The 23,946-nt window shown below is 40.0% G+C and overlaps 2 protein-coding genes across 2 annotated transcripts; both read right to left on the bottom strand.

Annotated features, from left to right (window-relative positions):
- Positions 1–1,125: 1,125 nt before the first annotated feature.
- commd2 (COMM domain containing 2) lies at positions 1,126–9,120 on the bottom strand. Its single transcript, XM_055024158.1, has 6 exons — positions 8,974–9,120; positions 6,857–6,934; positions 5,507–5,589; positions 2,298–2,372; positions 2,103–2,201; positions 1,126–1,353 (listed from the first exon to the last, which is right to left on the bottom strand). Exons 1-6 carry the CDS (start codon positions 9,038–9,040, stop codon positions 1,144–1,146), a joined length of 612 nt encoding a protein of 203 aa, XP_054880133.1. The 5' UTR covers positions 9,041–9,120; the 3' UTR covers positions 1,126–1,143.
- A 633-nt stretch (positions 9,121–9,753) lies between these two features.
- lmnb2 (lamin B2) lies at positions 9,754–23,224 on the bottom strand. Its single transcript, XM_055024151.1, has 13 exons — positions 22,786–23,224; positions 21,850–21,986; positions 20,440–20,596; positions 19,106–19,231; positions 17,941–18,039; positions 16,824–16,895; positions 16,625–16,750; positions 16,054–16,274; positions 13,817–14,048; positions 13,638–13,745; positions 12,615–12,734; positions 12,429–12,509; positions 9,754–12,242 (listed from the first exon to the last, which is right to left on the bottom strand). Exons 1-13 carry the CDS (start codon positions 23,002–23,004, stop codon positions 12,207–12,209), a joined length of 1,734 nt encoding a protein of 577 aa, XP_054880126.1. The 5' UTR covers positions 23,005–23,224; the 3' UTR covers positions 9,754–12,206.
- Positions 23,225–23,946: the final 722 nt, after the last annotated feature.

The following is a 23,946-nucleotide window of genomic DNA, read 5'->3' as shown; positions in this document are numbered from 1 at the left end:
TAGGATCAGTGTGACATATCTTGATGTGGCAACATTTATCTACTCTTCTTTGCAAAACTGCTCCAAATCTGACAAGGTGCACTGCCTGAGCTCAACCTTCTTCAGATCACTCTGATGAGATTCAGGTCTGGCTTTGGCCAGGTCATTGCATGGCCTCAATCTTATTCCAGTGAAGCCATTCTTTTCTGGATTTAGATGTTCTTTGGGTCATTGTGCTGAAAGCTGAACTTCACCTTTCTGTCAGAATGCAAAGTTTTTGTTCCAACACTGACTAGTATTTGGAACTGTTCGTAATTCCCTCCACCCTTACATCAAGCCGCAAAGCTTGATGCAAGTATGGGGTTCTTTTGGTAATGAGCAGTGTTGTAACCTTTTTGAATTATCTCCAGAAAGTTCAACCTCTGTTTCATCAGACCAGAAGACATTTCCCCACATGCGTTTGGGAGATTCCAGATGTCGTTTCACAAAATAAAGCAGAGCTTGGATGTTAGGCTTCCTTCTGGCCAATCCACCCCATAACCCAGAAATATGAAGAAGACTATAGAGTTTGTTGTCACATGTAGTACAGCACCTACACAAACTCCTGCAGCTCCTCAGTGATGCTGTAGGCCTCTTGCAAGTCTCCCTGAACAGTTTTCTTCTCATCAATTTTGGGCAAACATCCTGTTCTTTGTAATGTCACTGTTGTGCCAGTTTCTCCACTTAATGACATTAGTCTTCACTGTGTTATTTGGAAATTCTTTTGAAGCCTTCACCTAACTGATGCTTTGGAAGCTCTCTGTGGATAATGGCTTATACTGGAAGATGTGGTCATAAAATGTCAGGAAACAAACTAGGACAGTTGAAGGTGTCCTAGTTCTGACTCCAGTTAACATGAGTTTGAATGTAATTGGTTAAATCTGAACATAGCCACATCTCCAGTTACAGAAGAGTGAGCACATTTATGTAATCGCATTATCTCAGTTGTTTAATCTTTCACCTGTCCTGAAAGATTTCTGTTTTTTTTTTCAAGAGTGCTGTTGAGGTTATAGGTCACATTCAAGGTGAAAAAAAGTTATGAAATTATAATTCTTTTACATGACCAAAAACAGAGGAGAATGGCACACACTCATAAGCACACTCGGAGAAAGGGTTCTGGAGGAGTCATTTAATATTTCGTAAAATCCGCCGAGCATGACTGGTCTTCACTGCAGCTAAAGCGGCCTCTAGAATGGAGATCATGTGTAGGAGGCTGCTGGGGTCCGCCTGGAGATGCATGCAGCTCTGGGTGCTGCCAACATCAGAACTCCTCGTCAGGAGAAGGCGAATGGTCACCATGGGAACGATCTGATGACGAACTGAACGACTCGCCAACTGACAGGAAACCAAAAGCAGGAGAAAAAGACTAATTGATACAATATGAATAAATTCCATTCACTTATGTTGAACCAATTCATAAGAAATATCTCAATTACAAAAATAACATCCAACAACTGCAGATCTCTAGTTTTTCTTTCTGCCAAACATTTTAATCATTTTTAAAAATAAATTCAGTCATTTAAAAAACACTTTTTGCATTATGTTGTCTTTATGCAATTTAACAAGTTTGATATGAAACATTTTAGTGTGTCACAAATCAAACGTTTTCTGCTCCAAGCTAGTCCTAAAGGCCGCAATTACAATGGTAAAGCAGTGGTATCAAACTGTCCCTACAGGGCCAGGGCCCTGTAGGGAAAGCATGTAGCTGCTGGTGGAACCAGGTGAACCAGAAGGTGCAACACCACTGAGGCTCAGACACGGCTGCCTGAGTCTCAGCCTCATATCAATGAGTCTGTCACATAACATGTCAATTCCTACATGAGTCCACAGAAAAAATATGACGTCAATCCAAATTTTAAAAAAAAATTCCACTCCTCATTTTTTAATTCATCCTTTTAAAAGAAGGTATTTCCTTTATAGATGAACAGATTATTAATATTACTCATTGAACAAAAAATAAGAAATATGTTCCTAATTGAGGACCACCCTGCCTCCTTCAGCTGGGGGTGTGTGCCACTCTTTACTTTGAGCTCAGATGTTTCAAAGAAGGAACAGGACAGAGCAACAGACATGACTCTTCTAACCTGGACATCCAGTCTCCATTCCAAGTTGTGATAGGCTGGCTGGTTGCAGAGCAGTTGGCTCAGGATGCTGCGGATCTGGTGTTTGTGCTGCACATACAGCTGGAACATAGAGAGGCCACCTCAGCATACTGAACTGACAGGCACAAATATAATCTTCAGATACATAAAATCTAAATGTTAATGTTTGTACATCACCTGCAGCAGCATCTGGTTAAGCTCTTCACCAAATCCCAGAGCCAGCACTGAGTCCATGAAGTCCACTTCAGAGATCTGGACTTACACAGAGACAGGTTGGAAACTGTGGCTCACAGACTGCTTATGAATGGACAACACATTCTCACTCCCGACTCGTCATATGTCGACGCTGGGGCAAGTTCCCTCAGCGTCACATTTTGACGCATCGGATATCCCTTCTCGTCAATAATTGACGAGAAGGGTTCTCTCATTGAACGCTGTACTTCCGTTTTAATAGAGCCTCCGGTTCTCTGAATGCGCGATTTTATCCACATTTCTGCTTATTTTCTTCTTTCCATTAATAATGGATTGCAAACACTTTCGGAGGTGCAGGCCACTATTTTAAACTTCAAATAACATACGTATTCGTTTCTTTTTAATTATTATGTACAATGACAATATTACGTTACTTACAATCATCAATTTACGATGACATCAGTGAAACTGGTGTCATTCCATTCTACCATATTACAATATTCGTGTCTGTTGTCAAAAAATAAGCAGAAATGAGGATAAAATCGCGCATTCAGAGAACCGGAGGCTCTATTAAAACGGAAGTACAGCGTTCAATGAGAGAACTCTTCTCGTCAATTATTGACGAGAAGGGGTATCCGATGCGTCAAAATGTGACGCTGAGGGAACTTGCCCCAGCATCGACATGACGAGTCGGGAGTGAGAATGTGTTGGAATGGAGCACACAGAGCATGTCGGCACATGTGACCCAGGGCAGTGAGTGAGGTCAGTAAGATCAAGTTCAGTGTTGGTCTGTTCTCAGCCTCGCCTCACTCTAAAAGTATCAGCCGAACAAATGCACTCCAACTGGAGATAATGCACAGGTTTCACAGCCTTTTAGGCAGTATTAATACGCTAACTCAGTGCTTCTCAAATAGTGGGGCGGGCCCCCTTTGGGGGGCGCGGTGCGATACCTGGGGGGCGTGTGATCCTGGGGAACAGGCTTTTTTTTTGGCCGTACTAGTATAAAGTGTAATTGCGCACAGTAGGCGGCAGTGGCGCTCTCATTGTTACTTCTGTCACGTTTGCGACAGTGCAACATTTTACGACTTACAAGACAACAGGTTTGCCTTGGTTAGCAGTGTTAAGTCAACAAAAAGCTCCGACTGCGTTCTGTCTCTGGCCTCCGTTATTCAACAACCCCCAACATGAAAAAGTTTTTCACAGGGATGAAAGAAAAGCGGAGAGAGACAAAGATAATGAGACAACAGAAAGTCAACCGAAAGCTAAGAAGAGGAATACGACGAAGCGTATTTAGCGCTTGGCTTCACTGTGACTACAGTTGGAGAAGAGGAAAGACCGGTGTGTTTGCTGTGTCTAAAAATGCTCGCAGCGGACAGCATGAAGCCAAATAAATTAGCGCGTCACTTAAATACGTTACATCCCAATCACGCCGATAAGCCCCTAGAGTTTTTTCAGCGAAAATATGTTAATAAGGAAAAAATGTTATGCAGAGATGGATAGTCACGGTGGGGAGTGGGGGCGCGAATAGTTTTCTTCTTGCTAGGGGGGCGTAACGGAAAATAATTGAGAAGCACTGCGCTAACTGCAGATGGAGGAAAAACATTTACTATCAAAGAAAGTGATTTTTTTCTAATGTGCTTTATCTCTTCATGTGCTTAAAGTGCAATTAAAGCCCCAGTCAACTTTTTTGATGATAAACTATGCGTCTATGCAAATTGTTAGAGCTTTGTATAAACTTTAGGAGAGACAGCACGATTTAAACTCTGCCCTGCTGAACTTTAGTTCTGAATTATCTGACCAAAACTGTCTCAGTGATACCCTCTTTGGATTGAAGGGTGGCTACTGTAGAAGAATTTTCTAGGGATGCATGGATTGAAGTTTTCTGTCTGATTGCCCATTTAAAAAGCCTGGCCTGCCCATTCCAGTTTTGGCCAATACCAAGTTTCTTTGTCACACAATATAGTCAGAAAATGAGTGACTATTTTTAACGTTTAACATTCAGATATGACCTGATGGGCCAGTCTGTGAGTCAAACCTCTGTCACAGAAATGCAGAAGACGTCCGTGGGTGATTTTTAAACCTTTGCTTTGTGGATTTGTGGATAAGATCAACTTCACATGTAAGTATTGGCCAATCACAATTTCACAAAATTAAGGAAATCAGTGCTCCCCTCCAGTTTTTCTATATGTACTTATCATGTGACATCACACTTCTGAGAACATTGCAACTGACAGCCATCTTGGCAGGCAGCTGCTAAGAGAACAATACACAAGCTCTTGCCTCATTCATATCTGATATAAGTACATTGCAACAATTACTTGATCACAATTTTTGAGAACTCTGCCCACATGGGGAGTAATACTAAGGTATCTGTCATATTTACTGTAGTGTAACTGCTGAGCAAGCAAAGTTACACTACAGCACATACAGTACGATGTAGTGTAATTATGATGTGATGATTTTGTGCAGGTAAAGGATGGGTGGGAACTTGATCTGTTACATTAACAAATTTGAAAATGAAAAAAAAAATAAAATTAATTTAAAAAAAAAGCTTAGCTAATGTATTTTTATCTGCAAGCTAAGATGGACATGCAGCTTATTTGTATCTTCTTACTTTGCCAGTCACCAGAACCTTGTACATGTAAAGAGTTTGTATGTCCTTTACAAATCTGTTTAAATATTGATTGTATGTGTTCATGGATTTCAGGTGAAGCTCCTCCATGGTGTACCAACTCTTCCTGTTCACTGGGTAACTATAACAGAGGCAGAACCAGAGCATCTCCCACAACTAGCAAACACAGAAACAAGTCCACTGAAGCAGACGTTATACTGAAGGAAACCAAGAGAACACACAGTTGACAGCAACCGAGACAAACTTGGGAGCTGGAACTGGTTTCCAGTTCTAAAGCCCCCCCGAGAACCACCAGTATGTCATACTGCAATATAAGAATGAAGCACTGTGTGGGGAAAATGCGCAACTCTGCAATGTTTACGATAAGCAAGAAAATAAGCAAGAAGACGTTGAAATATTTGTTTCTCCTGAGGAGAAACTAATATAGAATTCTTTTGGTGATGTTCTTCTCCTGGAGAAATGATGTGACTTTTAGTTTTCATTCTCCTCCCAGAGAAATGGACATTGACGCGTATAGCGTCAGGTAGCTGCCACTTGAATGATGAGGGTGTGTCCTGCTCACCATGTGCTTGGAACTCTCCGTCATCAGGAACATCAGGCCTTCCACTCCATGCTGCACCATACCAACAGGAACACACAGCTTCCCTGCAGGCAGAGAACTTCTGTCAGATTTTCCTCCGGGATGGAGGTGGAACCACCATTAGGTCTTGATCTGAAATCTCATTTCAGATCTCTCCGAATTGAGATCTGAAAATCTCAATTTTTAGGTTTAGGTGTTAGTCCTAAACCTAACCCAAACACAGCTTTTCCCCTCATGGGAAGCAGGATTTGTTCCCACAACCTCACAATGTAGACAGAAAAAGGTCCCCACAAGGATATTACACGCAGAGATTTATTCTCTGTTTTTTGTCCCATTTAAATGTTTCAGATCATCAACCAAACGTTACTATGAACCAAAGATCCTCAGAGTAAATATAGAAAACTGTTTTGTTTTTTCCCATTTATTGAAAAGTTAAGACCAGCTCCAAGCCACCTTGGCCCTCTGGGGAAAAGTAATTACCCCATAAACCTAATAAGCAATTATTTCACCCTCAGAAGTAAGTATTGCCATCAACAGCCTGGACTGCTTCCTGTTTGCTCTGCTTTGATGCCGGCCGGTTACATTATCAACCTTCCCAGACTCTCTATTGCCCTTTAGATTACGTGTTGCTTTGTTTTCTTTTATAAAACTGACACTTGCCAAAGATTTTACTTAAATTATTTCCTACATGTACAAATCAGGTAATAATCAGGCTTGTAAAACTCAACTAATTTTTCTAAAAGTTCATTCATGATGCATCAATTATTTATCCCAGTATAATCAGGTTAGTTTGGCAATTTTCTTCTTTAATGAATGAAATTAGTAGAAAACTGATTTTTCTGTTTACTTTGGTTAGCATTTTAGACAGTATATATGGGAATGCATTTCTATTGTATAGAAAAATTATTTCCAAGATACAATACAAAACCAATATTACATCTTTGACCCCTATATATCAGCACTAATCATATATGCATCTGTTATTTTGTATTATGGAATGTAATATTACGGAAACCAATAATCAAAAAAATAGGCATGAAAACCCATTTATTATTAACCAAAAGTTCCGCAAGCAGGATACAAGCACTGCTGGTCAGACTAAATGCTGGAGCGAAATGCATCTGACAGCAAGCCATTAACATCAGAAATTTTAGATGAAAGTCAATATAATCCAATACAAAGCTTTCAGTTGATATCAACATTGGATCAGGACACCCCTCATAAATATTACAACTTAATAGATAATATAAAATAGATCATTCCCAGATCAATAGAATAAAGTGCTGCAGATGAAGATGACAATGCCATAAAAAAGAAAGGCTGGAGTCTTACTGGCTGCCCCCTCATAGATCTTTGGGTTGGCTCCTTTCCTCAAGAACTCAAGTGCAATGCGACCAAACTCTTCAACCACTGAAAGGAAACAAGAAAATCATGTCAATATGTGTTGAATGTTCTTGTTTGTTTTGCACACATTTCTTATCTACTTGCACAAATTGCAAAGTTTGTTCTTATTGCCTCCCATTTTTTGCTCTGGTTCATGTTCTATTCTATCACCTGAAGAACGTCTCCAGGATTAGAGGACTAATGTCTCAGCCAGATCTAGAGAAACTCATCCATGTGTTTATCTTTAGTCGCATTGATTATTGTAACAGCGTCTTCACAGGCCTGTCCAACAAATCAATCAAACAGCTGCAGCTGATCCAGAAGCCGCTGCTCCTGTTCTCACTAGAACCAGGAAGATAGAGACATAACAGCAGTTTTAAAGTCCCTCCACTGGCTCCCTGTAGCTCAAAGAATAGATTTTAAAATACTGTTGTTAGTTTATAAATCACTGAACGTTTTAGCACCACAATACATCAAAGATCTCCTGTTGTTGTATCAACCTTCCAGACTCTCAGGTTCTGGTTCTGGTTCTGGTCTGCTCTGCATCCCCAGAACCAGAACCAAGAGAGGAGAAGCAGCTTTCAGCATCTATGCACCAAAAATTTGGAACAAACTTCCAGAAAACTGTAAAACAGCAGAAACCCTGACTTCTTTTAAATCGCAATTAAAAACACACCTGTTTAGAATTGTATTTGAAATGTAATATGTATGGATTTAGCCACGGCGAATACCCATGGCTAAATGGACGGCGGAGTCCGGCGGTAACAGGCGCTTAAATTCCGTGACAAAAAGAAAAAAAAACCTTGGTATTTTATTCTATGTTGCATGCCTTTTTGTTTTGTGTTTATGATGTAAAGCACTTTGAAATGCCTTGTAGCTGAAATGTGCTATACAAATAAAATTTGATCAATCAATCGATTGATCTATACTATTCTTTTTATATTCTTTCATAGTTTATCAAGTTAGTTTCTGATTCTATGGAAGAGGATTAGAATTATTTTAAATATATATGTATATATATATATATAATTTTTTTTCCAGTGGCCCTAATCCTCTTCCATATGTTTCTGACCTAATATGCATTGTAATTTTGTTCTGCAGAGCACATCTGATTTTATGTTGAATGACAACAAATGAATGAACCAAAATTAGATTACAGGAGGCGATGTGATAGGATTTCTATTTGACTAAGTTCTCTTAGTATATAATGTTCTCAATTAGCTTTTAACAGTGGACAAGTTAGATTATTTAACATGTAGTTTAATTACATCAAAGAAATCAATGCTACCCAGCCGGAAAACCATTTTAAAAGGACTAAGGTGTCAAAAGTTTTCACACTAAAAAAAAATTTTGTTGCCATCTCAGTTTTAAAGCAGCGGACAGTCAGCTGCGATAGGCCGCCTTATTCTAATGATTTTGTACATAATCTTTCCAAATATAATTATGCATATTCCTCCAGTTAAAGTTAAAATTATTTTTGGCTGAGTAATGTAATAATATTTTGAGGACTATTAACAGTGCATAACTGGGTAAATAATTAAAATTTAGTTTGAAAGGTTTCTTACTTTAATCAAAGTTACTCTTCTCTCTCTACATCCTAAGATATATTCGTTCTTGTATTTGACGTTGTCTTCAACAGGTGTACCAAATGGTATCACTAGCAAGTAATCATGGATAGCCATTAAGTCATATTTACTGAAGTTTAAGAACATACCAGAAGCTTCAGAAAAACGGTAGTAAACGGCTGTTGGTGTTTGATTTGTGAGAAACGAGGCTGAATCAGCTGCCGACTCTGATGTCATGTGACACCGTCCACAGCATAAAGCTAAACACCAGACAGGGTGAAGGGCTCTGAAACTAATGATTGGTTTGATGTCCTGCTGGAAAGCTACACAGCCAATGAAAATCCACCTCCTAGGCCTCTGTAGTTCAAGATCAACAAAAGGAATAGTGTGCGCTGTTCTGTTTGCTCCAAAGACCACCATCTCTGGACTTCACCTTCAACACGCACTGATGTGTGTTGAAGGTGAAGTCCAGAGAAACAACATTATGCATACTGTTCTTACCGGAACCTTCAGCCTTGGTCAGGAAGCTCAGATGTTCCTTATGATCCTCAGATAAAACCAAAAGCATCCTGAACACCAGCCTCTCGACACAGTCACATTTGAAGCGAGTCCCGGGAGCCACCGCGACAACCTTCTTCTTCTTTTGTAATGACGGTTGCCCAACATCAATTTGGAGGATTTCCGCCACCTACTGATAATAATATGAATCTGGACAAAGAAGCTCGAAGACCCAACTAAATTGAACTAACAAAGTTTCCATCCAATGATAAGCTTATGACATATATCAAATGATTTTTTTCTTTAGAGATTCTAAAGGTCTTATGTTGTTTTTATATCTGTTCAAGACTAATTAACTCTACTCTTTCCTGCAGTTAAACATTGTTTCACTTTCTGTACAGAACTCTCATCTTTCTGTATCATGTTGCATGAAGTCTTGAGTGACCCAGCTGTCCTTTACTGAAACTAAAGTGGAACTGTTAGGTCATGATGATCGTTGTTATATCTTAGGATTCATGTCTGGTGGTATGTTGAAGATGAACTCAAACTCAACTCCAGAAACTACTGGAAGTTTTTGGACTATTTTTTCTTCACCTAGGGATTTGGGATGAAGTCTGTGCTGCAAGAAATGTTTAAAAATGAATTGTTTTCAAAGTGAAAGGGCAATAAATGTGGTAATCAAACATTTTAAGAATTGTACAGTATTCTCATCATTGATCTAGACTAAAACCTGCAAGTACTTTATGAAACCTTATGTATAAAAAAAACAAGTAATCTCATAAATTAAATGTAAAATTTTTATTGTATGTAAAAAAGTAGGTTACCAGATCATTACAGATAAAAGAATTGGTGTTCAGTCATGTCATATCTCACATGAAAGGCAGATGTACCTCTTAAAATTTGAGACTAGAAACTTTCTCCAGAAAATTTAATTAATGTAAAACAGTCAGCTTGAACTCATCTACCAGAGACTGTAGCATGTGCAGCAGCCAGTTGGTGATAAGCTGCTGTTTTCAATTCAGGCTTGTTTTCGCATCTCTGTGGCTACATGTTCAGGTTCTGCATTAACCATCTACAAACATTTCATCACAAAACTCCCAATTCAATTATCATAGTAAATATTAACACAATTATTACAAAATCACAAATTTAAAATAAAAGAAAAACCAAACTAACATTATAAAGCACAGCATTCCAACACAAGAAAAAGTCAGTTACTAAAATACCTCAAACCAAATCAAACATTTCTCATGTACTACAGTAACCAGTATGGACTATGATCACTTTAATCACTGCATCATAGGAGCTTCCTGTCCAGGGACCTACGATGGCTGTGGACTGGCGATGACTGTGTTTAAAGAAAGTTGCTGCTTTGGTATCTGACATCAAAAAGCTGGGAGAGAAACCATAATTCTCTTCTTTAAGAGAAACGGCAGTCCCTTGTACAATTTCAAACACAGCTCATCACTGATGCTAAGTCCTTAATATAATAAATGATTTATTCTGAAAATCAATGAACTTCTGATGTAGAAGTGGTGTCCTCTCCTTTGAGATGACACCACTCAAAGGAGTCAGGAAGACATGTTGATCATTCCTAGTCAGTGGCAGGAAACAAACTAAAAGGCAAGAACTCACCATAGTAGTGACATGTGGCCTTCTCCACTAGGAAGCCTCCAGAGATTGTCTTTTTGTAGCTCAGAATAAGACAGTGTATGGCCAACCAACGTGGGATGATGATGTATGACAAGTGATGCTAGCTTTGTCTTCTTTAAGACAAACCTACTGTCAACAGATGCTTCTGGAGGTTGTCCAAAAACACCCAAAGTCAAGGGTTTGAAGACAAAAGTATTCCTAAAAGCTCTTAGGGTCATGGGGCCAACATGGCTGCCTCTTACTGTGACCCCAAAGTTCTGAGAATGTACAGTGGTATAGTCCCATTGCTTCCAGTTCAACAGCATACTGAGCTGCAGAAGGCTTACACATGATCATGGTTAGTGACTTAAGCTGGCCTGAAGATGCACAAGCCACTAAACTGGAGATGAAGGGAAGAGCTGATGTGAACAGAGGAGGCAACAGGTCAAAATTTTACTGTCTGGTTGCTATGGAGATAAAAACAGAGACCCAACATCTGGCTCCCCCTTCACCAGGCAGCTGAAGGGGGAGTTGAGGGGTGAAGTAATATGTAACATGGCTGTTAAACTCATATTTTCAGAATAAAGTTACTCACAGCCACACACAAGTAACTTTATTCTGAAAATATGAGTTTTAAAATCTGTACTTGCTTTCATCCCATGCGCTCTTAAGTACTGGGCAAAAAAAGCTGACTTTAGAATAACAATTTTAAAAAACTATTTAAAAAATCAACAGCAAAAACATTTGCATGTTCCTGTACTGACAGCTGGCAAACATTCCTCCTAGTGTTTCACATGCTCCTATGTAGCCAAATAAACACACACTGGAAACATTCCTCACTACAAACCAGTCCATGGCAGCAAAAACATTCTGGACATTTTCATTTCAAACTAAGAAGAAGTTTAAATTAGACCAAATCTATGCTGGCTGTTTGTCCTTATGCAAAAATCTATATTCATCAAAAGTTAGAATTGGTATACATGCTTTAAAATCAAGATTCTAAACCTTAAAAAGCATTTCCATACAGAAATGTTGAATTTGATGATCATCTAATGAACCGATTTACTTGGAATAAATGACAGAAAAAGTAACAGAATGAAGATAACAGAGGGATGTATTGAGGACTGATGGCAGAGGAATGTTATGCTGACAAATCCCTGCAAACAACATAATGCATTATTCCATCTGTCCTCCTTCTAACTTATGCAAATCTAAAAAGTGTTTGTGTCTGAGCATACTGGTAATATAACACAATGTTTAAGAGATGAAAGGAATTGTCGTTTTCAAAGGAAAAACTCTGAGCTGAGCTCAGCTCGTCTTTTAGGTTTCAACCTGCTGTCATTAAAAATTGTATGTTCACTCATTTAGGACTAAATCTGATATTGATGAGGGGATGTCCAACTGGAATACTGCTTCTGGATCCACTGGTTTGACTGGTTATATTCTGAAGAAGAGAAAACTCATTTCTATACCAAGGATTTCTTGGATCAAAAAAAACATAATCAGATGATGTCAACATCTGAGTGTCTTTCAATAAAAAAATACATGTAAAAAAGTGAGTAAAGAGATAAGAAGCTCCAAGGCTTTAATATCACCAGAGGATTTCACATGATGGCACACTCTCTAGATGACACTTTGACCTGTTGAGGAAAACACAAAGATGTCCATGTATTGAAAACAGAAGAGAAATATTAAGTCAGTAAAGATGAAAATGTAGCAAACAAAAATCCACAACAAAAAAGTAATAATGAAGTATGTCACACTTCAGTGCCAAGGTTACCAAGCTCTGCATGCAACATGTTTAGGCTAGCATATTATAGAATCACCTTCTGAGCCATTTCCTCTTCAGGCCCATCTCCGTTCTCAACCTCCACCTGAGTCTTGGTGACGCTGCGGCGGGCGACCTCCTGCTTAGTCAACACAACAATGAAGCACCTTGGTTTGTCATCGACACACAGCAAGCACACTTTAGGCAGTAAATGGAAATCATGAGGTGGGTCAGACATCTTTACCTCGCCATCCACGTTGGTCAGAGAGGTGATGACAACACTTCCTGTTCCCCAGGAAGCTTGGCTCTTCCACAGCAGGTCAGTGGGTGGGCTGTGAGCTACACCAGCATCAGCAGACCACACCTATGGGCAGAACCACCATGTCCACTATTATGGTTTACTTGGGTGGGTTATGTTTCATTTTAAACAGTAAAGCCACTGCTGGTAGCAGACAGACATGTTTGGTTAATCACTATGTTTCATATTTAGTGGCTGTTTTAATGTGATTTCAGAGACAGATAATTAACTCCATGTTTATTTCAGATTCAAAACCAAACAAACTTGTTTTTCTTTCCCATGTTCCTTTCATTATGTAGAAATTGGTGAATTTATGTAACATAGTAGAATATTGTAATATGGGTGCATAGGCATGTTCCAACCAGTAAATCAATCACATAATAAATTAAAACAAACTCAGTTATTTCCGTTTGCACTATAATTTCTCTCTTTCTACCAAAAACTGGATGATAAAATACTTGACTCTGGTGTTTTGATCTCCACTGGCTGACCTTTTGAAGAACAATTGTTTTTTACAGATACACATAATTCTCTTTATTTGTAGTTTCTGTTTATCAATTTGTAGTTCATTAATTTATTTAGGATATTTAGCACATCTTCCAGTTCCAATGTTAAATGTTTATTAGGTTTTAAAGTTTATTGATCTTTGAGAATGTGTTGTTGCATTATTATGCCATTGCCATCATATTACTTGACAATAGTTTCAAAACTATTGTCAAGTTTTGAAACTATTAAATTATCTTTTATTGCAACAACTTCTGGGACAATCTAAGGCCCAGCAGAATGCACTATGGTGACAGGCCGGTGGGCACATTTGTTCATGTGGTTTATGAATCTGGGTTGTTCCTTAATCTAGAAGTTGTAAATGGTTAGTTTGGATCTTCTGTGTTTACTAGTAGTTTCTTCAGCCTACAGCAGACAGAGAAAAACATTTTGTCTTCCTAATTGAGTGTGCTCAGCTCAGCTCACCGTGACAGACTGGCCAGCCTTCAGAACAAACTTTGGGGAAAACTTGTAGACCACCTCCTCTCCATCATCAACCTGTCTCTTCAGCCTCCAGTTGCCCAGAGGCTGGTCCTGCAACACACCAGGCGTTAGTGAAGCCCCTGACCGCTTCCCCCAGTGGGTCTACCCTGTCAGGAACCCACCTGTTCACTCTGGTTGTTGAGTGTGATGGCGCTTCCGTCCATGTCGGTGGGTGATATGGTGACGGCGCCGCTGGCCTCCTCAGACACCAGCAGCTGCTCATCTCCCTTAGCCAGCTCAGACAGGTCGGCTGCCTCCACCTCGCCTCGCTTTCTCTTGGAGGAACGGGAAGAGGACGAGCCCGATATCCTGGAAACTGTCACTTGGGCCGACGGGGTTGGGGACAGTTTCAGTCTGAACAAAAGCATGTTTGTTTATTATTTAATAATCACAACAGACCAAAAACATTTGCCACCAATTAAACTACCTATAGTCATAAAAGTTGTAAGTTTTGAATCCGAATGTTTCCTTCTGTTGACTGATGACCAGAAGAAAACATGTGGTCGGGCCTGCAGCTTTCAGTCATTTCAGTCCACTGATATTCCCTCACATCAGTGGAACATCAGTAGGCTTCAGAAGAGGTCTCTGAGCAGAACTCCCACAGTACCACCAAAACCAAGAGGTCAGAGATCACATAGGGAATGTCTTAGCCTCTTCTAGTGAAGACTTGAGTTCAGTTATTCAGCTCTGTGAAATCCACAAACACCCATGACAACCGCTCAGACAGAGCTGGGTGGGGCTGGACCTGTCGTAATAAATCAATTAATTGCAGGATAAATTAAAACAAGCTCAATAATTTAAATACAGCTAAAAATGCCTAAGTTGGCAACAGTGGGGTGACTGTAGTTAACTGAGCATGTGCAGCCAAGAGGAGAAACGAGTAGGGCTGACACGATAACAAATTTTGATGAGCGATTAATTGTCTCAAAAATTATTGCAATAAATGATAATGTTGTTTGAAGACCTTTTTATACTGATTTAATGGAAATGATGTGATAATGCATGCAATTTTCTGCCAAAAATAGATACACTTTATTTTCAAAAGAACACATAACACTGGAACTGATAAACAAAATAAACAAAACAACCGAAAATAAAAATAAAATGGATTCTCAGTCTCCATTAACAAAAAATTTACTTGAATAAAAACTAAACAACATAAAGTCAAAGTGGAACCAAATATTGCATTCAACCAAAAGTATACAGACTGCAGATTATGCAGTCTGTATACTATACTGCTCTTCAGTAATCATTAGATTTAAATGGAGAAGATGGGCACATCCGACTACCTGATACAATAGTTCACACTACACGATTTTTTCGCCCTATTTTCCCCTTACTACGATCTTAGAATGTTGAGCGTTCTCTAAGATTGTCGCTTGCAGTTTCGTAACTGATCATCCTGTAGAGAGCGGTGTGTCACTGTAGATTGTCTTGGCTGCTCCAATCGACTGTTAATGCAGCCTGCTAAATGTGACAGGTAGCCAATCAGGAAGCATGGAATCCCCTCCATGCAATATGGTCCCAAACAGCTGATAAGCTGCAATCCGAAGTCCAGCGGACATTGGAGATGATATGTGGAAACAACATTAATGTTTATTCAACATTTTGTGCAAAGAATATAGAAATAACAAGAGGAGGAGTTGGAGCGAAATTGCTACTATAGTTGATAACCCTGGTAACTTTTCAGCTGTTCTTCATTAATGCGACATAAACAGATTATAATGATTTTCATTCAGTCAGGACTGACACTACCTACATGCATTGCAGGTAAATTGTAGTAATGCATTGATTAATGCCTGGTTTTAAATTTAGCTAGCTGGTCTTGTAGCCACCATTTTGTGCCTGTTGTTGGACACCACAAGGCATAATCGAACCAGATCGATCTTAGGATTTCTGTCTGCTAGTTTGTGGTCTCTCAGGTTTTGAAAATGGGCCGACAATTCTAAGATTGTATAGTGTGCGCTGGGCATTACACTAAGGAAATGAGGACGGGAGAGGTCAGTGGAGAGCACCAGAGTTGAGCCTTTTTCATTCAGTGTTATCAACAGAAAAAGAAACAATAAAGCCAATAATTAAAAAGAGGTCGATAGTTTTAATTTATTGTGTGATCAACTGATTTATCACGACAGGCCTAGTAACAAGGGGGGCAGTGAAAAATTGAACTGGATGAACTCCCAGACTTTTGCAGAAGATCAGATGGGTTTTGGTGAGCCAAACAGGAAGTGAGCTCATCCAGCATGAAACAATGGTGAACTGCTGCAGCCTCTTGGTCCCTTTAGGCCACATATTCAGATAGAAGCCATCTGTTTTTCCCTGGAGGAATAATTTTTCTTGCAGATGTTGTGTGTTCCAGTACCTGTGCTCCTCTCCCTCCAGCAGCTTCCTGTATGCATTGATCTCCATGTCCAGAGCCAGCTTGACGTCCAGCAACTCCTGGTATTCGCTGAGCTGAGCGTTCATCCTCTCTCTCAGCTCAGTCATCTCCTGCTCCTTAGCCTCAACAGCACGCCGGTGCTTATCGCGCTCTGTAGACAGGATGTCCTCCAGCTCTCTGATGCGATCCTCTGAGGCTGACACCTGTAAGCACAGCTGGTTCCTCAACACCGCAGTCTGAGAAGAGAACTCATTGCTGGCCTGTTTTTTCTAATACCTTGTGGGGACCATTTTCCTGACACATACTATGCTGTAGGGACCCACTGGTACTTGTGGAGACCGAAGCCTGGTCCCCACAAGGGGAAATGGTCTTTCTGGGTCAGGGGTTAGATTTATGACTAAAGTGTGAATTGAGTTTTGGTGAGGGTTATATTTGTAATGGTTAGGGTTAAGAAGAGGGTAAGGTGTAGGCAGTAGAAATTAATGGATGTCAATGGAAAGACCGGAGCCTGGTCCCCACAAGGGGAAACACTGTGTGTGGAGGTGAAGAGTACCTGCTTCTGCAGTGTGGCCAGCTGGTAGCCCAGGCTCTCCATTCGAGTTCGGGATTCCTGCAGCTCCTCGCGGGCTGCGCCCATGGCCTTGTCGTTGATCTCAGACGACATCTTGGCATTATCCAGCTAGAAGCAGACCAACACCAACACTGTGGCTCAGGACTCCACTGAGCAGGCTGAACGCTGACTACTACGTTACCTTTGCCCGAAAGGTTTGCTCTAGTTCCTCCTTGTAGAGAGAAATCTGCTCATCATGCTGCTTCCTCAGGTCCTAGACAAATCACACAAACATGCTGCTTTGAGATTATGCACATGTTAACACATTTCACTACCAAACTCCTTGTCCTACACTGTGTATTAGTTGAGAGTCAGCTCAGCGTTCTGTTCCAACAGTCTGCTAAGACCTGCAGCTAATTGTAACACTTCAGCATTTAACCAGCAGCTCAGTTTGAGAGTCATTATGTAGTAAAAAAAAGTCCATCATTAATGGGAAAATTGAGGAGAGGTATAAACAACCAATCAAACAACCTCAGAGCCCACAGAGCACATAATGTTTCCTCTCGGGTTTTGCCAGAGCTGCTGCTGCTCACTGTTCATACACGGAATTGCTGCTGTTAACCATGCAGACTCTCACAGGCTGATTTTCAGACATTTGCAGAAGCTCTGCTCAGCAACTGGGGAGGCGTCTTGGGCTACAGCAGGCAATCACCACCTTGTGAACTCTATGTTCAAACCTCTAGAAGGGGTTAACACCCGTGGTCACTTGTAAGGTCGCTTCCCTGGCAACTGAAAAATGTCCAAGGAAGGAAACGTCTGCCACCCACTTCCCCTCCAAGAGCTTCTTCTTTTGCTGCTGCTATCCTCAGACACACCCATCCTAACTAGAAAGTGGATGCATATCTGAAACAGGAGATTTAATTGTGAATCACTAGGTTAATGACTGTGATTTATCCCTTTAGGTTGCATCTCTCAGAACTTCACACGTTCTGAAGTCGTGTGAATTTAATAGTGACATTGATCTTAATGTGCCTATCATGCGTTCAGGGCTAGATACTTGTTACTATGATAGAAAGAAACTGGATAGAAAGTTGGATTAAACGAGAAGACACGTCCTAAGACTTTTTATTGTTTACAATAAAATAGAATAGAATATACTTTATTGACTTCCACAGGGAAATTGTTTAGTAAGAATGTAATGAGAAAATCAGCAGCAGGTTTGGGAGAAAATTTGTGTGACAGAACATGAAAATAGTTCTAAAATGTTGTTCACTAGTTCTCCCATAAATATTTCGTTCCTCTCTGCTCCAGGTGCTTACCTGCAGAGCCTGCGCCAGTTTAAACTCGTAGTCCTGTCTGACTCCAGAGTCCACCTCCACAATCCTCTGCTCCTGGCGGTGGCGGCTCTCACGCATCTCCTGAAGGGACACACATTGTCAGACGCCTGATTCTGGAGAATTCATTTTATTTTAAAGTTGACTGCAATGTTGGAGCTTGAATCCATAGCCATCATGTTGCCAGGAGCTGTGGGTTTGCTGCGAGCAGGTTCCATCCACTTCAATAGTTCGTTTCTTATCTTTACACACATTTTTGACTAGATAAATGAACAATTATAAAATCTGGAACCCTTCTAATTGAATTCCTCGATGAGCTCCCTGCATGTTTACCCCAAGAAATTTTGTTTATTCCCACAATTCTCAAAAGCAAAGACTTTTATTTTCCATCTATAGCCACGTTGCTGAGTCTATTGACCAAATCAAACGTGGAGATACAGATATTATTAATTTGGTCCACTGCGACAAAGCAAAGGTAAAAATAACGCAGAAAATCCGTTAAAGAATGACTCAAAACCACTTTTTTTCCTCCCACTGTGTGTTGGATACATTATACACTAAGGCTTGATGTCTATTTTGGAAGATTACCTACCACTGCTATTAGATAATCTAACACAGCTGTGGTAAATAAACGATAGCATTGTTTTGAGACCATTTTCAAGTAATATAAGGGTAATGACATAATAATGGACAAACACATTCTCAAAGATCAATAAACTTTAGATTCTGGAACTGGAAGATGTGCTTAATGTCCAAAATTAAATAAAACAACTAATAAAATTAATTATGAAAATTGTCCTTAAAAAAAACAAAAAAACAGTTAGTTGAGACCAAAACACCAGACTGAAGACTTTTGTAATTCAGTTTTTGGTAGAAAGAGGAAAAAGAGAAAATGATAAGTTATGGAAATTATTAAGCTTGTTTCAATTTATCATGTATTAATTGATTTATTGTTTACTATGTCAGGCCTAACCAATTAACAGTTCTTATCTAGATGCTGCTAGATGTTTTAAATAAGTCTTCATCTCTAGATTCTGTCACTGATGCAGAAAGTCTAGTTCATTCTGCTCTCTGTACGTAAACTCTTTGTTGCTTTCACTTGTTGAAAACAAATAAGAAGAAAACGTGCACTAGTGCTGGTCACACTTACCTCTTCAAACATGTTTTTTCTGAACTCCAGCTCTTCACTGAGCGATTGACAACGATTCTCCAGGTCCACACGCATCAAGGTCTCTGCTTCCAGCTGCCGCTTTGCCACAGCATGGCTGTCTTCAGCCTGCACGACAACATTCAGCATATTTATAGGTGAAAAGTACAAAGAAACTGTTGTCCAAGAGTAGAGGGCTAGAGGCGAGAGAGGAGTGTTGGTGATTTATTAAGTTCTAGTGAGAACAGATGGGGGTTGGTCCAGTCAGAAAAGCAGAAGAAAAATTTTGTTCTAGCTAGCTCATACTAGATGACTTGTGTTCTATGAAAGTGGTCCCCAACCTGTTTATTACTGCAGACTGGTCAAGACTTGGCAATTTTACTGCGGGCTGGGGAGGAAAGTCTGTTTTTTTTTCTCCCCAATTTTACTTTTTTGACAATCTTACAACGTCCTGCAGTGTGTGGTGTGTTATGTCGTGGTGTGTTGAATATGTCCATATTCAATCGGGCATATGCCCTATGTTGAATAAGGGCTAAAATCCAGCACATTCAACATTGTCTTGGCCACATTATCGCAGCCTGTGGGGACAGGCTGTTGAATGTGACAGGTAGCCAATCAGAAAGCATGGTGAATCATGGCACAACTGAGAGTCTGGTGGACATCAGAGGTGATATGTGGAAATGTTTATTGCTATGTATAAAGGTAATTTTTATATATGTTTATTATAAGTGGTTATGTTTATTCTGCAAAAAATGTTAACTTCAAAAAAATATATAACCCACCTCCAAATCATAGTGCAGCAAATAGAGCAGCTGCTCCCGCCATCTTTTATCAAACGCTTTTTCTTTTTGTTTTGTCTTTTATCGCTTAAAATGAGTCCACAAACTGTCACTACAGCACCTCCTTCTTGCAGCAAGGCAACAGTGCTACCAACTGCACCACTATGCAGCCCTTCCTTCTTAAATATTTAGTCTAAAACCATCTCAGTGCCGCTCCCTTTGGGTTGTACCGGCATTGACTTTTCCCATTGACTACAAATGGTTTCGGCCCTAGTTCCGGTAGATAAAACCAACTCACTCAGACACATAGCCCTTCGTGGTCAATCTGGATAAATGCTTGCAGGATATGGAACTGCAAGCATTTATAAGAGGTTTTCAACTTTATACACATAATTCATTGCTAACACATAAAAAAAATTTTAAATAAGAATTACATTAAAGTTCTCTCTCAAGCATTTGTCAATATAGCTATGATGAAATCTCACATAACAAGGTAGATGTCATGAGCTCTGGTTTTACTCCATAGCTGTTAATAGCAGAGACCCATACAGTACCTACCTTCACCAGCTGGTTCTTTACATCAGCAAGTTCTGAAATGAGTGCAGCATTCTGACTCAAAGCTGTGGCAAGAGTTGCTTCGCTCTTATTCAGCTGCCCTTCCAGCCCATTGGCCCTGGACAGTGCCGCAGCCAGATCGCTGTCCTTCTTTTTGGAACTGAGAGCAAAAAAAGGAGTTAAAGATAACTTCCTCTGCTTACACAGACCTTCACTCAGAACACTCAAATGTTCACAATCATCAACTCAAAAAGACTTACACACAATGCATCAGGCTCTGAGTTCATGAAATATAGAGCATAGTTTATGTATTTATACATACATACATACATACAGATATACATCGGCTAAAGCCCTAGTTTATGTATAAAGTCAGCACATTAGTATTGAGTTAATCATTGCCTAATTTGGTAATTAATTGGACTATACAGACTCAAAAAAAGATAATTTGCTGAAACAATCCAGTCAGAGCAGTTAGTAATCCAAAACTCTTTAAAAAATTAGTTTTCAGTTAGAATAAAAACATCTTTGTTAATGTGTTTGACCCAGAACTCCCCAAGTAACAATTTTAGCTTCACCTGGTTTCAAATTTAGTCAAATACATAAATAAATAAATATAATTTCTTATTAGGCATTTTTTTTCTGTCCAGTTAATCAAAAAAAATCCCCATGTCAGCTCTACACTGTATTATGTTCAGTCCAGCAGAAAAAATTTAGGTTTTCATAAAGTTGATGTTAGAAGGAATACTATTGCATTTTAGGAAATACATTATTTATCATCTCATTAAAAAGAGGAATTATTTGTTTATTTGCATTTGCAAGTATTTTTAGCATTATAAGCATTATAAATTAAAAAAATCTACCTAAAGTGCAGTCAATTTTTTATCTGATTAATTGACTTATCATCAGAATGAATTATTACTACAATAGTCATAAGCTGTAGCTCTAATATAAACAAATTAATTACAATTATTTGCAGAATAAAAATAATTACATTTTTATTCTGTAAGTCATAAGGATCAAAATAACAAGAAATAAAGACTTAAAATATTGCACCATGATGAATTTTCACTTCTAATATGAGGAACAAAATTTTTAACTTTTTCAGAATATTCTTATTTTAGGAACTGTACGTGTATTTGGTGCTGCTCACTGTTTAATACAGCAGAATATGTTTTAAGACATCTGGATCTCTCAAACAGCAGATGCAGCTTTTCCAGATCTACCAGGTTGTTGGGACAAAGAGAAGAGTTACTAGATAAACTGCATGGACTCGGTGTTTGGAATATACCAGACCAGAAAGACATCAACATTGTTTAGGTATGTCTTTATCACATGCCATACAATCATCACATTATTCCCTAGTGCAACTGAGTGTCTTCCCTTAGGAAGCTTCAGCAAGTCTTCACTTGCCTCCGGGTGGCTTCATCCAGGTCGGCCTGAACCTTCCCCAGGTCGATCTGAAGCCTGGCTCTGTCTTTAGCCGTTTCATCCAGAACCCGTCGAGCATCAGCCAGCTCTGCCTCATACAGAGCCTTCAAGCCTGTTACCTAAAACACAGAAAACAATAGCAGTGAAGCAGCTCTGTCAGGCAAACCTACCAGGAATAGAACGGAGGTTAAGGTTTACTCAATTATGGGAGTTATGTTTAATCAATAACTCTCAATAACACTTTCATGTCTTTGTAAAGAAATTCTAAACATGAATGTGAAACATTATTTGAATTTCTCTGACTGACCGAACATGACGTCCATCCATCCTCCCTGGAAACTCTTCATTCTCTCTGGAGGACACTAGCAGGTCTCTCCCTTTAGCTCAGATGCCTCTACATCCAGCCGGATGGGGAGCAAAGGACCCACTGTGTCCACCATTAACACCACAACTATGCAACCTGTTCACCAAGAACCGGTCTGCTGATCATTGTAAGAGATATGTTTGCAAATAGTGAACCAATGTGTCCAGGGTAAATAAAAGCAAACGATAAACACCTCCTCAATCTAGTTTAGTTTTTACAGCATTACAAGTTACTAGATTTGCTGAAGTTTGTTAAATCAGCAGAATGCGGAGGCTGGCTCTCATTGATAAAACACTAAGCTCACTCGGCCCCCGTTCTCTAGGTGATCACTAAGGCTGGAATCAGGAGCAGCAACTGGGCACAATGACCAACAGTTCTGTTTGAGGACCAGTTGGATTTTCTGATCAATAGTACCACAAAGATCCAGCCCATCCTGCATCCGGCCAACGCTCCCTTCTAACCGACAGTTACACGGTTAATCGCGCCTCTTTGCTTCTCATTCAGCTGTTGTGTCGAAGCAAAGCCGCGGGCAGCGGTAGCTTCCTTGAACCCACCTCTCTGGTAGTAACCTCCTCCTTCTCAGACACCTTAACCATCAATCGGTCGTTCTCCAGCTCCAGCGACCGGACACGGTCGATGTAAACGGCCAACCGGTCGTTGAGATGCTGCAGGTCTTGTTTCTCCTGAAGGCGGGATATCCTGGTGGGGGACAGAGGCGAAGAGGCCGCTGGCCGACCAGTTTCTCGGCTTGGAGTAACGCGAACAGTCGCCATGCCGATCTATCCTGAGTTTGCTTCACTACGAAGTTAAAAGACAGTAAATTGAGCGCTGTCTGCTGGTTTCAGTTGGAATCAGAGCAACGTTTTTTTCAGATGAACCAAAGTAAAGCAATCAATGAGCTGCAGCAGCGTAAAACAGGAGACCTCGCTCCACACGGTGATGTGATTCCAAGATGGCTGACACCCCGCCAAAAGCAGAGAGTGTTTCCGGTTTTACAAGGTATGCTGGGAGAAAAAAATGAAGCGCCAAGAATATCTATATAAAAATATAATTTTCTGGTTATTGAACTATGTGTGCACTGCAGGTGCACACATAGTTATACATCTATGTGTTATACATTTGCAGCTGTATAATATGCAGCATATTATATTATATTATATAACAGTTTTATATATATATAAAATACATATGTATATATTACAAGAAACTGTAGATTCCACACAGTCTGTTCTGCATTCTACTGTGGTAAGTCATCAAGTCCAGTTCTTTTCTGAACAGTAGTGGTGGTTGTGCTCTGGGACACACGTGCAGTACCCAGAACTAGTGGGCCAGTAGGGAGGCTCACTGTGCTGTTTATTGTTGGCCATTCATTACAGAAATTCAACCAATTAGCCTCTGCAGTGGGGGAAGACGCCAAACACACACACACACATATATATATAAATACCTAAGGCAAGTCCTGAGAAGCCAGCTCAGTGGCAAGAACAAAATCCGTGCGATAAACAGCTATGCCCTGCCAGTAATCAGATACCCTGCTGGAATAATTAGCTGGCAAAAGGAGGAGATAAAAGCCACAGATATTAAGACTAGAAAGCTACTAACCATGCATGGAGGGTTCCATCCCAAATCCAGCACCCTGAGACTGTACACGAGCCGCAAGGAAGGAGGCAGAGGACTAGTGAGTGTGAGAACCACTGTCCAGGACGAAACAACTA

This window comes from Poeciliopsis prolifica, unplaced genomic scaffold, assembly GCF_027474105.1.
Source record: "Poeciliopsis prolifica strain line A6 unplaced genomic scaffold, Auburn_PproV2 SCAFFOLD115, whole genome shotgun sequence".
NCBI classification, from domain to species: Eukaryota; Metazoa; Chordata; class Actinopteri; order Cyprinodontiformes; family Poeciliidae; genus Poeciliopsis; species Poeciliopsis prolifica.
This window is presented reverse-complemented; position numbering and strand designations above follow the sequence as displayed.